At 53.0% G+C, this 14398-nt stretch overlaps 1 protein-coding gene across 1 annotated transcript in view; it reads right to left on the bottom strand.

Annotated features, from left to right (window-relative positions):
• Positions 1-3938: 3938 nt before the first annotated feature.
• Positions 3939-14398, bottom strand: part of RND2 (Rho family GTPase 2) — a 29443-nt gene continuing 18983 nt past the window's right edge. The window contains exons 3-5 of the mRNA XM_054014100.1: positions 13729-13838; positions 8403-8537; positions 3939-5426 (exon numbers count right to left, since the gene is read on the bottom strand). Of these exons, the coding sequence (XP_053870075.1) occupies positions 5178-5426; positions 8403-8537; positions 13729-13838 (494 nt within the window). The 3' untranslated portion in view covers positions 3939-5177. The remainder of the gene's footprint in view (positions 5427-8402; positions 8538-13728; positions 13839-14398) is intronic.

Genomic DNA, 14398 nt, shown 5'->3' with positions numbered 1-14398 from the left:
GGAAAGCAAAAAGTGCTGAGTCTACTGCAGGTGCCTGAGGGTCAGGGGGCAACAGCTAGGCCTGGGCACTGGGAGTTCTGCTTCTGACATCGTCACCCATTCATTGCGCAACCCTTGGTCACTTTTAAATTAGTTGCTTTTTAATTTCACTGACTATCCCCTGGCTCCTCTGTGCTGAGAGAGGATGGCAAGGAGAGCCTGCTCTGTCTCCTGGAGCCCATTCACTACGTTATATGCTCCCCTCCTCTATAAACCAGGCTTTTCCCTCCCGCCTCATGCAGAAATTGCCTAAAGGTTTTTGTTGCCCATCTATGTTTACCTGAGATGGGTGTGACCAGCCCTTCCTAGGTGAGAACATGCCATTGAGGATGATCATGGCTTCTTAATCCTTTGTTATACAAGATACTTAGTACAACTTGTGTTCATACAATGCCCAGGATCAGAGATTTATTTCCAGGTTGTGCTCATAACAGTGCGTTAGATAACAACAGCTGGTGGCTTTATGAATTACTCACTTGACTGGAAGTTGCTGGTTGCCTAGGGACCAGGGAATGTGACCGGAGTGCATTCAAAATGGGCAAAAAAGAGTCCCAACCAATAATATAGACACCTGGTGCTTCAGAAGAGCTAACTTCCCAAAGCCAAGAAAATTATGACAAAAAAACATGAATGAAAGTTGGGAGTTCTTAAAAAAAAATACTTACAAGATGACCAAAAAGCCACAATTCCACAATCGAAAAAGAGAACAACTTTGGCTGAAAGCCCATCCTGGTTCAATGGTGACGTGAAGACAGCAATTAGACATTGAAAAGCAACATATAACACCATGGAAAAAGGGGCAGTGGATTGCAAGCAATACAAATTAGAAGTTATGTAGGCAATTTATATGGGAAGCTAAAGACATCAAGAAAAAAAAAATCCATGGCTGACAAGGCGAAGGACAATAAGAAAGAATTTTTAAAGTATATTAGGAACAAAAGAAATCTTAGCAATGGTATAGGCCGATTACTAGGTGGAGATGACAAAATTATTAATAATGCTGCAGAAAAGGCAGAAGTGTTCAATAAATATCTCGTCTGTGTTTTGAAAAAAACAGGATGATGTACTCATATCACGAGGATAGCAATCCTTTAGTAACTAAGGAGGATGTTAGACAACATCTGCTAGGGATAAATATTTTTAAATCATCAGTCCCAGATGACATGCACCCAAGAGTCCTAAAAGAGCTGGCCGAGGAGCTCTCTAGCCTGCTAATGTTAATTTTTAATAAATTGTGTAATACTAGGGAAATGCCAGAAGGCTGGAAGGGTGCTAATGTTGCAACAGTATTCAGAAAGGGCAAGCAGGATGATTCAGGTAACTGTATGCTGGTTAACCTGACATCAATCCTAGGCAAAAGAATGGAAAAGCTAATAAGGAATTCAATTACTATAGAGTTAAAGGACAGGAATATAATTAATGCCGGTCAACATGATTTTATGGAAAATCGGTCATTCTTTAATGAGATAGCAAGTTTGGCTGATAAGGTTCATAGACGCTAAGGTCAGAAGGGACCAATGTGATTATCTATTCTTATTTGACCTCTTGTATAACATAGGCCATAAGACTTCCCTGTATTAATTCCTGCTTCAAGTCCAATAGTTGTGCTTGAACTAAAGAATATCTTTTAGAAAAACATCTAATCTTGATTTTAAAATTTCCAGTGATGGAGAATCCACCACAAAGCTAATAGTGTAGATGTAATACACTCAGACTTTTATAAGGTGTTTGATTTAGTACCGTGACATTCTGATTAAAAAATTCACACTATACACTACCAGGAAAGCACATGTGAAATTGATTAAGAGTTGGCTAACTGACAAATCTCAAGTAGTCGTCAGCAGTGGGGAATTGATGTCAAATGGGCGAGTTTGTATCAGGGTAGTGCAGGGATCAGTACTAGGTCTGATGTTATTCAACATTTTCAGCAATGAACTGGAAGTCATTATAAACAAATCACTGCTGATAAAATTGGTGGGTGATCCCAAGCTTGGCAGAATGGTAACTAATGGGAAGGACAGGGCGATCGTACAGAGCGATTTGGGTCACTTGGTACACTGAGCCTGTTCAGATGAAATGCATGTTATTCCAGCCAAATGCAAAGCGATAGCCTGGAAAGCAGTGACGCTGAAAATGATTTGGGGTCATAGTGGACAAGTGACTCAACACAAGCTCCCAGTGTGATGCTGTGGCACAAAGGACTAATGCGATCCTGGGCTGTATAAACAGTGGAGTGGGCAGGTGGTTTTACCTGTGTGCAGCATTGGTGAGCCCGCTACTGGACTAATTCATACAGTTCCGGTGTCCACATATTTAAAAGGTTGTTGAAGAATTGGAGTGGGTGCAAAACAGAGCCACAAAAATGATTGAGGGGCTGGAGAAAAAGCCTGATAGTGAGAGACTGCAAAAAGCATAATCTGTGTATCAAAAAGCTTGCGAGGTGCCGTGATAACAGTGGCTAAGTACCTCTGTAGGGAGCCGAAACCAGGGACTAACCAGCGTTTTAATCTAGTGGAGGACAGCAGAACGAGACCTGAGGGCTGGAAGCTGGCACCAGGCAAATTCCGGTTAGAAATAAGGCAGGTGATTAACCATTGGGCCACACTACTGAGGGCAGAGGTGGAGTCTCCATTGCTTCAAAACAAGACTGGCTGCCTTTCCGAGGCTGTTTTAGCCAAACACAAGTCTTGGGCTACAGACAAGGGTGACTGGTGCCATTCTCTGGCCTGTTCTACAGGAGGTGAGCTGAGCTGTTCTTGTTCCCGTCTGGCCTTAAATGCTTATGCTTCATCACTGAACATAAACACAGGCAAGCCCCCTTGTCTCTTCCTGACAGGAGAAGGAACCCACCCCTCCTTTACAGCTGCTGCGCCCCACCCCTTGGGACACGGTTCCACGCACCCATTGGCCTTACAGCAGTGTAGAAGCACAGTCTTGTTACTAAAGCACTTCCCTGGGACTTGGAAGTTCTGCGCCCTATTCCTGGCTCTGCCACCGCCGCTCTGGCCCCTTTTCATCTCTGCAAACCATGGCTGATACAGCTGGAGCAGAGGCTGATCTAGCGCCTCGCAGGCTGGCCAGGGACTCAGGGTCAAGTCCCAGCCCTGCCTCTTTCCCTGGGACTTGGGGAAATCACTGTTCTGAGCCTCACGTCCCCAGCGGCCCTGCCTGGGAGAGGTGCTGCAAAGATAAACCTTGCGAGGCACTTGGCTAGGAGGGCGATGGGGGCCACCCTACTCCCAGATTGACACTGACCCAGCCCCTAGCAGAGGTGAGGCTTCAGCCACGGATGCCTGGAGATCCCTGGACTGAAAGGGTACGAGAAGGGGCTGATGTTGCTGAGAAAGTTTTCCAGGCGCCTTGTCCAGTCCCATCCCGTCCCATTGCTCATGCTCCCCTCTCCCCCAGCTCCACTGAGCCCTTCTCCATTTGCACATGGCTAGTAGACTTTACCCAATCCCACCTACACATTTTATTCCTTTAACCTTTTCTCGTGCTCCAGACCCTTAGCCAGCTGCTGTGCTCAGACTGAAGCCGTTAGCCTTGTTGAGGCCTGGTTGTGCCAGCCACTGAAATCAGGAGCCAAGAGTTATTGCCACTTGCCCAGGGCAATATAATGAAGCTTGGTGCAGCCCACACTGGCCTGCATTGCCCCAGTGCTAACAGGGCAGAGGAACATGCTGCAAACCTAGTGAATGGTTTAGAGACACAGGACGGATCACATGTCGACTTAGACAAGTGGCTGCATGCAGTCTAACATGCTGCTTCCCTCACCTGTGCCAGGCCCGTGTGTGTGAGAGACCTGCAGTGATGCCACCAGGAACGAGATGATGAACCCGTTTTGAGGGGCGGGGCCCCACTTCTGCTGCATTCATTAAAAAGAAATAAAGCCAAACGCCTTCTGTTTTCCAATGACATTGTTTATTAGATTCCTGCAGCCCATCAACACAGATGGGCCTAGGCAATGAGGTTGGTGTTTTTCCTTAAAGTGTCTGTGTGACATCAAGTCAAAGTTAAGCTTGTAGTCAAAGGCATTAGAGGACATTAGAAGCAATGAGAGGTGGCAGTAGCAGGCTGGTTACAGGGGGCTAAGAAGGCAGGATACTCCATCTCTCCCACTGGTATAGTGGAGATGGGGAGGTGAGGATATTTTTTTGAGTATTCAAACCAAACACGGGCACCATGCAACACGCTCTGCGGCTGGGAATGGCTGGAGAACAGGATTTGGATAGTTATTGCGGATTGCTTTGTGGGACGCTGCATGCTTCAGGGTGCAGCTGCCCACGGCGGGGGGCAATACAGATACTCGCCTGGCTCTTGGCTGTTCTGCACGTTCTCCTGAATAGCACCCGCTTGCTAAAGGGAACCGCAGTTCATGGGGTGAATCTGCTGGGACTGAACTCTCCTCTGGGGCCAGGTCTCCCCACGGGTAGATCACAACTGTTTAAACAGCATTTGGATGTAATTAAAATGTCTCGGAAGGGGCAAATTATCTGTCCTCCACTTGGGAGTGACTAGAAATCCCACTGGGTTATAGTCCACCCCAGGGAGCCTTCCCCGCCCAGCTCACTGACCCAGATCTCCTACTTCCTACGGTGACCCTGCCTTAGAGCCGGAGCCAGTCCCTTCCAATGGTGAGTCACCAGCTGGGCGCCAGTGACTCACCTGCTGCTTTTGGTCCTAAACGATTATTGGGATAGTACTTCTTCGGCCCAGGAACAGTCACTGACAGTTCCCCCCACTTCCCCGGCCTCGGTTCCAGACCCCACCGCCTGTCCCCGTGCGCGCGGTGTGTGTAGGTACAGCCGCACATACACAGGGAGACGTGTGTACAGGAGATTCACACACACACACTCTCTCTCTCTCTCAGCACAGACTCTCCAGCACCTGAATATTCCTCTGCGGAGCGGTTCCTTTATCCCAAGCAGTCGGCGCAGCAGCAGCCAATCCAGAAGTCTCCGTGGTGGGGGGGTGACACATGCACCCTGATTTGCAGCTAGCGTCTCTCAGACCTAGAGACTAAAAGAAAAGCCTTGGGAAGGCAGGCTGGCTCCTGCAGCCAGCGCCGGGCCCTTGTCTAGGCCCGTTACTGTACAAAACAAACACCACACACACACACATTATTTACAGCCCATTTGTCACATGATGGAGCAGCTCTTGGCTCGGTCTTTCCTGATCTCTGTGTCATTCAACAAGTCCGTCCTGCTGGGCATCTGAGACGCCCGCTTCAGTCCCCGCTTGGAGTTGCTGCGCTTGAGATTCTTGTGCATCCTGTTCACGGAGGCCAGCGTGGTTACGTGGAAGACGTCCCGCACGCTGTTCTCGGAGACCTTGGAGGAGCATTCCACGTAGGCCACTGCCCCCATCTGCCGGGCCAGCGTGCTGCCCTAGGAGTCGGGGAAGGGAGAGAAGTGTTTGCATGGCAGCCACGGGCACCATCCGTCCACATGGCATCAGCCTGTGTGCGCTGGCAGCTGCGGGCAGTAAGTGCAGCTCAACGGGGAGCTGCTCTAACACAACGCTAATTCATCCCCTCTCCAAACTGTGAGAGTGCTGGGTGCAGACAAGCCGCCTGAGCGGCCGGCGCTGCAGGTGCCAACGGGATGGCAGTGCCAGGAACGCTGATGTCAGGTGCCGGTTCACTGAGATCCCAGCTGTGGGCAGAATCAGCCTGTGACAGGCAGGAGGGCCCGTTCTCAGCTGTCAGGAGGGCAAGGCGGCCTTCCCCCTCCTCCCCCCGACTCTCGCTTGGGGTCCAAGGCACGAGAGGGCTGGGTGCAAATCCTCCCCCGAACTAGGCATTCAATTACAGGTTCTTCACATTCCTGGCCCCCGGGCAGGCAGCGTGGCCTGGGACTAAGAACACGTAATGACTTACTCAACTGCCACCCAGGCCTCGGGCAGCTCCACATGCCGGAGCTCTGCCACGCTGGACGCTCGTGCCCAGGCAGGGCTCCAGGAGCTCGTGTGGGGCTGTGCCATTTCCACAGGCCAGCCTTAACAAGCAGTAGGGCTGGGACCACGTTACACACAGAGAGGCCAGCAAGGGAGGGATGCGGGGGGGCATTTTTGTGCTCCTGGCGGAAGTTAGAGCCGCTCAGCCGTTGTGGGAAGACAAGGGACAGTAACTGCCATGCTCACCATGGTTAGATAATCGAGATAAATGGCACCTTCAACGAGTCCGACTGCCTGTGGGCAGTGAGAGAACAGGCTGGTTTGGGTTTCGTCACCACCCGCTTCTAACTACAAGAAACAGCTTCTTTCTTCTCTCCACCCTTTGCTCCCAGCTTGTCCTGGTGCAAGGGCCCCAGAGTTACCAGGCACTGGCTGTCCAGGCAGCTTCCCATCTATTAGACCCCTCTCTTGTGATTGGCACATTATTACCACGAATTATTTGCGACTGGGATCCCATTGTGCTGGGTATACACTGAGACCCTCCCTGGCCTGTCAAATAGACAAAGGCCGGATTATTGTCCCCATTTTACAGGCAAGGAACTGAGGCCCAGAGAGTAGTAGAGACTTTTCCAAGGTCACCCGTTGAACCAAGAGCTCCCCAGGCCAGTGCCTTAACCCCACACAGGTCCCATGGCAGACAGAATCCCTCCCCTCCAGTTCTGGATAGTGGACACTGAACCCCCGCTGCCTAAGAGTGGGAATTTGCTCATCACTCAGCCAGAGACCTGCTCCTTAAATGACTGGAGCCCTGGCACCTAGAAGGGACAGTGGGAGGACTTGTGAGCTGTGCGTCTCCAATGCGTGTTTGTGCCACCATCTCAGCTGCCAGGCCTGCACCGACACCCCGCTGGTGAACCCGGAGGGGAAATCATCCCCTTGTCCCAGTGAGCGACCTTGTGTCCTCAGCACAAGTTACCAGCATCAGAACAAGCAAAACCACAGCATCATTCATCCCTCCCCTGCAAGCTGACACTGTGGCGCCATAAACAGAGAACAGGTTTCAGCCCACAGCCCGACAACTCCAAAGGGGATGCCAGGAGGCTGCAGCCGGTGCAACATGTCTCTCCCCCACCCCCCAGCAATGCCAAAGAGACGAGGCTGAGGACTGACCTCAGGGGCAAAGTGCTGCTGTCTCAGGCCTTGGCTGCACCCAGTTGTGCCATTTAACCAAAGACAGGATGTTAAATGGTGCAAACCGCTGTGTGGATGTGCCGATTTCAGTTTAAACCAGGTTAATTTCAGATTAGTTTGTATCAGGAATTGGTTTAAGACAAACTGAAATAAACTGCTCTTGCACCAAAACACGCGTCCACGCGCCGGTTTGCATCAATTTGATTAAACAGATTGGAAAGGCTTCAGCAGGCCTTGCACTGGCGCCCTGCACAAGGGTGAATTTTTCCTTTGGGGCTTTCACCCCCATTCACGCCATTGAAATCTGACAGGTCAAACTCCCCCCATCGAAGACAGTGCGTTTCGCAGAATTGGCAGCGGTGCCTTCGAGAGGTTATCAGGCAGCATGCACCAAAGCAGCAGAAGGCAGGACCGAGTCCGTCTGCGATCGCAACTCCTGCATGCTCTGAGGGAACGTGTCACACCCAGGGATGTGTTCACACACCTGACAGCGAATGGCTCATCCTGTGGCCTGCAGGGCACCCGGCCTGAGGGCCAGTCTCGGGGTAATTGAACAGTGGCCTCCTTGGAGCAGCAGGAGGGAATGAAGCCCAGCGCCGGTGCTAGACGCACCCCCAGACAGCAGCTTCCTCTGTCTTACTCACAGCTTGCGCCAAGCGGTCTCTCGTGATCAGAAGTAGAGGGTGTTGCCAGTTTGCGCAACAGCCTCCAACGGGCCATGATCTGCTCGGATAAGTGACATTCAGCGCTAGGGCTCTGCCCCCAACTGCAGTCACTAAACGCTGGCTTGTGGCTTTCACTCCACCTAGGCTGCAGCAGCCGCAGCCGGCCCAGCAAGTCACCCTTATCACCGAGCAGCAATAGGAGGAGAGAGAACTGCAGCCTCATTTCCCAGCCTGGAGAAAGAGCTTCCGGGAGCCCTCCCACCTTAGAGCAGCCCCACCTCCCCCCGCCTTTACCACCCACTTTATAGGCGAGACCAAGTGTCTTCATCACCTTCTAGGAAAGTAATTTTAGCTGTTAGGTGCTAACCAGAAACTGACGCCTGTGTGCAGAGTAACGGCTCCTGGGAGGCGCCCGCAACCTGAATATTCAGTGAGAGCGCTAAGAATATACCCAGCCAAGAGCGTCTGTGAGCCAGGGCTGCCTGTTCCGTGGAGCCTGGGTCAGACCAGCTCTGGAGCAGGCAGAGAGTCCCTGGCACAGTGGACGGGAGCGGGGCTGCCTGGGGCTAGCAGGACGTAGGGCATTACCCCCGCCCCCCCGGAGAAGCACACCTGCTCGTGGGTGACGGGGATGAGGCGCTGCTTGGAGAGCTCCCGGAGGATGTTCAGATCTGTCCGCATGTCCAGCTTGCAGCCAACCAGCACGATCTTCGCATTGGGGCAGAACTCCTGGGTCTCCCCTTGCCACTGCGGGAGAGAGCAAAGCGGGGGCGGGGTGAGATGGCAGCTCGCAGGGCTCTCCCCGAGAGGGTGAGGGCTCTCCCCCACGCCACCTTCATCCTGGCAGCTGGACAGCCGCCCGGAGAACAGCAGGAGCCAGCCAGGGGCATTGGCAGACTCAGCCCTTCAGGCACAGCCCCTTCGGGCCAGCAGGGGGGCATAATGGGGGCACCTCAGGAAAGCAGGCACGGGCAATCGTAATAGTACTGTGTATCGGACACGTCTCCAGCTCCACTCCCCGCCCAGAGCCAGGGAGAGAACCCAGGAGTCCTGGCTCCCAGTCTCCCCCACCCTCCCACTTTAACCCACTAGGGCCTACTCCCCTCTCAAAGCTGGGGATAGAACCCAGGAGTCCTGGCTCCCCGTCCTTACCCTCCCCACATCCCCCAGCACGGCTGGCTGGGCAGTGTATCCTAGGACCCCACCTGGCACGGTCAGCACAGAAAGGAGCTCTTTCCACAGTCTTTGGACTCAGCCAGTGACGACCAGTCCCACATTGTGTCCCTTTTTCAGGGACAAGAACCCCCAGGCCCCGTCGCTGGAGCCATGCTTCACAGGGACGGAGCGCTGCTTTCAGCAGGTTATCTGCAGCTGGCTGGCAGGGGGCTCCCCAGAGACCCCAGGCAGCTGCCGCTGACAGGCCCCATTTTCCCCCCCACCCACCCCGGCCTTCAGTTAGCGGCAGCTGGCCCCCACCCCAGCCAAGCTTCCCTCAAGGAAAAAAATTCTTCTCTCTGAACCGCCAGCTCCATCCTCACCCTCAGCTCCCTGGCTTGGCTCAATACCAGCCAGCCTGCGAATTACGGACCGGCACCGGGCTCCCAGTGAGGGAGAGGCCTCTGCCTTCTCCAGGCTGCATGCCAGGGCCCTGAGCCATGCAAACCTGGGTGCATTTCTCCCTCCCGCACTCTCTGACCCAGCTCCCTCAGGGGCCACCAAGCCAGCCTGACCGGCAGATCTCCCTCGCAAGCCAAGCCTAGGGCAGCACAGAAACCGAAACAAGCAGACTGGCCCAATACGCCTCCACAGGTACCGCGGGGCGAGTTTGCGTGGGTGCTTGGTTCGGAACAGGCGTCCCTAGACAGATGCAGCTGACATGGGTTTACCCTGCCCGGGAGGAGCCCCAGCAAACCCAAATCAGTGGCACAAGGATGGGGACTGGTGTCAAAGAGGCCCGGGGTCCATGAGACACAGGGGTGGAGGGGGGAAGGGGTATGCAAACCGCACCTGGATTCGCTGAAGCTAGACACACCAGAGGGGACTTTGCCATATCCTATTACAAACGCTCGGCCAACGCACATGCTGGGAGTGGCTGGGTACCTGGAGGCCAGGATGGGAAAACACCGGGACAGTCGCCTTTTGAATCGAACATGAGGCTTTAATGGGCTGGGACAAGCTGCAAAGCCCGCCAGTGCAGATGCCGTTTCCAAGCTGGGGTCACAGCTGTTCGAAGGGTGATTAGCTCACCAGGGCACATTATTGACTGTCACAGGCAGGGAATTAGCAGAGTGTCTCTTGAATAGGGGGCTTTCTGCTCACTTGTTCCAGATGTGCCTTGCAGACCTGCTAAGCCTAAGCTCCCCTCCCCCACCGTGGGCCCCCAGGAGGCCACTTCTGGGCTTAACTATGGAAAAGTAACGACCACACAGTCTGGTGCACAGATCTGGCACTTCAAAGGGTGCCCCAGCTGAGCCCTCTGCACAACTGTTTCCAAGACACCGCAGTCAGCAGGGAGCTATTTGCACAGCAAACACGGAATTGGTTTGCAGTTGGGAGCCATCAAAGCCCATCAGACTTCAGAACACAGCCATGGCCCGTGGCCTTAGGAACTGGGAGCCCTGTAGGAACAAGCGAGGGCATCAAAACGGCCATTTCCTCTGCTCTGGCAGCTTCTGAAGCTCCACCATGCAGCTCAGTGACTGCAGCAGAAAATAAAACCATCCCTGTGACCGCTCCGCCCCCCACCCGTCTCCAAAGAAGATTTGTCTAGGTCGCCCTTGCTGTGATCTGGAGTCAGCTACCCGGCGACGTGCTCAGTGCTGGGAGATGCAGCCAGACGGTGAGCAGAAACTCCCAGCATCTCAACTCATCCAGCCTTGACTCAGAACTAGCAATATCCTACCAGAGGAGCTGATGGGAAAACATTCCAGGCAATTAAAAAATGAGCTGGTGCCCACGGTCTGATGGAAAAATACATGGCTCAGAATAGCGCCGGTTTCATTCTGCAAACATCAGGGCAGAGCAGCCACAGCTGGGCTTGGAGAGAGAGAAAAACCATCTATTCCACCAGGCGGGTGGGGCTCAGTGTTTGCTTCCCCACAGCCTGTCCACACCTGGGGCCAGGGACACGTGCAGCCTCTGCACCAGCAGCTGCTTGCACAGCTCACGGGAGATTCCACGGTCTCAGACATCACTGCCAGTTGCCATGACTCAGAGACTTCTGATGGCAGGTGCCTAAAATTCCTTTGTAGCTTGAACGCAAACATCAGCATTCTTCCAGGGGATAGAGATCCCGGAGAAGGTGGAGCATCAGGATCACCCGAACTAGGCTCCAAACTACTGCAGCCCCGAAATGACACCCAGTCCCCTGCACTGGAGAGAGAGGGGCCTGATTCTGGTCTGTAACCAGGCGGAAGTTAATTTGCATGAGGCAGATGCTGGAGAGGGGCACACAGGGACTGGCGTTTGCCGTAGGTCCCAGGCACAGGGCTGCACTACCAAGACCTGTCAGGATTAAGGCAGTGCACCATGGAAGCCCAGGCTGTATAAACTAGCAAGATGTTTGTTTGGATTCTCTCAGGTGGCTCCTTCCCCCTCAGTGCGAGGTGCTGTTTATAGAAACTAAGGCTCCACGAATCAAACACTCGTTCTGGTTTTGCATCCTAGGCATCAGATGGACAGTGACAATAAAGATTCCTCTGCTGAATTAGCATCTTGAGCCAGGGCTGGAATAGACAGCTTTATTATCCTTACTCCTTTGATATCAAAAGCTAAACCCTATTTCCACTTCATGGTGTCTTAGGCATTCTCCTCACCTCTGAAGGCTGCAAAACCTGCGCCAAAGGAAACAAGGCATCTACTCAGAGGTACTTAAGAAATCCCTGGTGATTTAGGGTTTATTTTAAGTTGCCATATCAAAAAGACATTGCCTAATTGTATTTGAGGCATCTGGGAAGGCTGTGCGGGGAAGATCTTGCATTTAACAGCGCAGGAATGTCTGCAGACAGAGCCGTAAATAAATGCCAGCTCAAGACCGTTATTAGTGGGTTTCTTGCTCATTAAGGTGGAAGTGATTTGCTGTCGCAATTATTCTGCAGATCCTAAAACTGGGCAATGAGTCTCCTTACTGTCCGCATGCCGCCCTCTACACAGCGAGAGACAGATCCAGGGAGCTGCTTTGGATTCAAACACTGAGCCACTGACTGAGTTGTTAAAGGGTCTTTGTCCCCTTCGCCAGGATCTCGCAGTCCCAGCCCCACCTCCCAGTGCTCCCTATCAGCAGGAACAGCTGAACAAGAGGCATTTGCTTCAGCTCAGCAGTTGGCCAAACTTTGGGGGGGGGTCACCAGGCCAGACACCACAATGTGACTTATTCAGAAGCCAGAGTCTGGGCCAGTCCAGTATCTTGGGGCTTGTTAGCGGGAGCAACAATAGATTTCTCTAGGGCCTTTCACTCCACAGGACTCCAAAGTGCTTTTCAAAGCAGATATCAGTCACGGCGCCCCTCTGGAGTGGGACAGAGCAGCTATTTCACAGAGCACAGCAGTGGTGCATCACAGTGAGACCCTACTGGAAATTGCAGGAGGATTCTCCGTCGACGGAATGTAATGGCCCATCCGAGTCTGGCCAGGATGCTGGGGTAACAAGAAGTGCTCTCGGGTCACAGGTGTGGGTTTTGCAGCTCACCAGAAAGGAGGCTGCTCCGACAGCATGATACCCGTAAGCAAAATTCTGGGCCATTGGGTCACTCAGTGCTAACCCAGAGGGAAGTGCTTCCCCAGCTCCGTTCCCAGCAGTGCCGTGGGTTGTCCCTGGTAGCCTCCCATCTCTGCACCACATAGCGCATGCAGGTCTGCTGAAGTTCTACCCAAACTCTGTTATCCCTGGGTAGCGCTAAAGATCTGACATACTATTACCAGGCACACAGAACAGCTTTGCTGGAAGGTGCTAAACTGCCCCGAGACAAACCTCTGGCTGCTAGTGGAGAAGCTTGACCGGTCAGCTCAGATTTATGCTGCCAGTGGCAGGCAGCATCCAAGTGGCCATGGACCAACCGCGGCCCTCTGCCTCCCTGCCTGGCCAGCACCCTCGTGCCAATTCATCTTCTTCTCAGACAAGTCTGAGATTCAGTGGCACAGCTGGTTATGTTTTTGTCAGTCTGTGGGGAGTTGATTGCTGTCCTCTCCATGGTGCACACACTGACCCGAGGGGGACTGAGCCAGCTAACGAACACTCCAGTCACAAGAAAATGGGCACCGGAGGCCACTTCTCGACTCTGCCGTGAGCCAATTCCTAGCACACCGGCTCCTGGGGGTGCTAACCAGGGCTTTGAGATGCACAGCGCTTTCCGAGGTCTTCATTAAAAACAGAACAACACCAGCCAAGCCACCTTCTCCAGCACTCCAGGAGCTGCATTATTCATACGGGCTCCTTTCAGATTGAAATGTGTCACTTTCTGCGGCAGCCCAGGTGGGGGAGGCAGTAGCTGCTGTCAAGGGTAGGGATGAGAAAAGTGGCCTCCGACCTGGCTCACGGCAGGGGACTGGCCCTTCCAGAAGGGCACAGGCATCAGGAAACTCACTCCAGAAAGAGCTGGTCCTTTCCCAGGCAGTGTGAGCACCCTGAGGGAGGGGGAAGCGCACCGGGTGAGCAGGTGTGCATAGGCCATCTTGCCCCACCACTCAGGGCCCCATTCCTGTGAGCGGAGAGCCTGACACCATTCTGAGCTGGGTGTTAGACAACGGCCAGGACACACTGCCGGACCTAGAGGGTCAACAGGGCATTCACCTGGCCCTTGGCAATGCCCTGACCCCATTTCCACAGGCCTCAGGCTACAAATTCCCAGAGGAGCAGCAGGCCTCTGGGAGAGGCACCCTGGGTTGTATTGGCACAGCCTGCTTCATGGGACAGCGGCCATGACAGAGCATCGGACACTGACCTTCTTGAGTACACTGTCCAGCGTCTCTGGGCGGCTGATGTCAAAGCAGATGAGCACGGCGTCCGAATCGGGGTAGGCCAAGGGGCGGACGTTGTCATAATACGCTGAGCCTGCAACAGAGAGAGGGAGGCGAGCTGTTAGTGGAGACATGTTCCACACCCCTGGATTGTACTAGACAGGAGCTAGGCGATCAGTTATTCCTGGAGCCTGGCGAGGGCAGGCCAGGCAGGCAGGCCTGTTCACTCTCCCAGGTGCCAGCATGTTAATTCCAGGCACAGCTGATGGCGACATCGCTACAGAACTGCCCAGGTAATATAATTAATGCCAATCAGTCTGGGTTTATGGACAATAGAACCTGTCAAATTAATCTGATATCATTTTTTTGATGAGATTACAAGTGTGGTTGATAAAGGTGATAATGTTGATGTAATATACTAAGACTACTGTAAGGTGTTTGACTTGGTACCACACGACATTTTGATTAAAAACTAGAAGGATATAAAATTAACATGGCATGTTAAATGGATGAAAAGCCAGCTAACAGATAGATCTGAAAATGGAACTACTGAGCAGGTGTTTCTCTTGTGGGGTCCTGCAGGGATCTGTTTTTGGCCTTGCACTATTTAACATTTTTATCAATGACCTGGAAGAAAACATATCCCCACCACAG

The sequence above is a fragment of the Malaclemys terrapin genome, chromosome 25 (assembly GCF_027887155.1).
Source record: "Malaclemys terrapin pileata isolate rMalTer1 chromosome 25, rMalTer1.hap1, whole genome shotgun sequence".
NCBI classification, from domain to species: Eukaryota; Metazoa; Chordata; order Testudines; family Emydidae; genus Malaclemys; species Malaclemys terrapin.
Note: the sequence above shows the minus strand (reverse complement) of the source record. Positions and strands in the feature narration are given on the sequence as shown.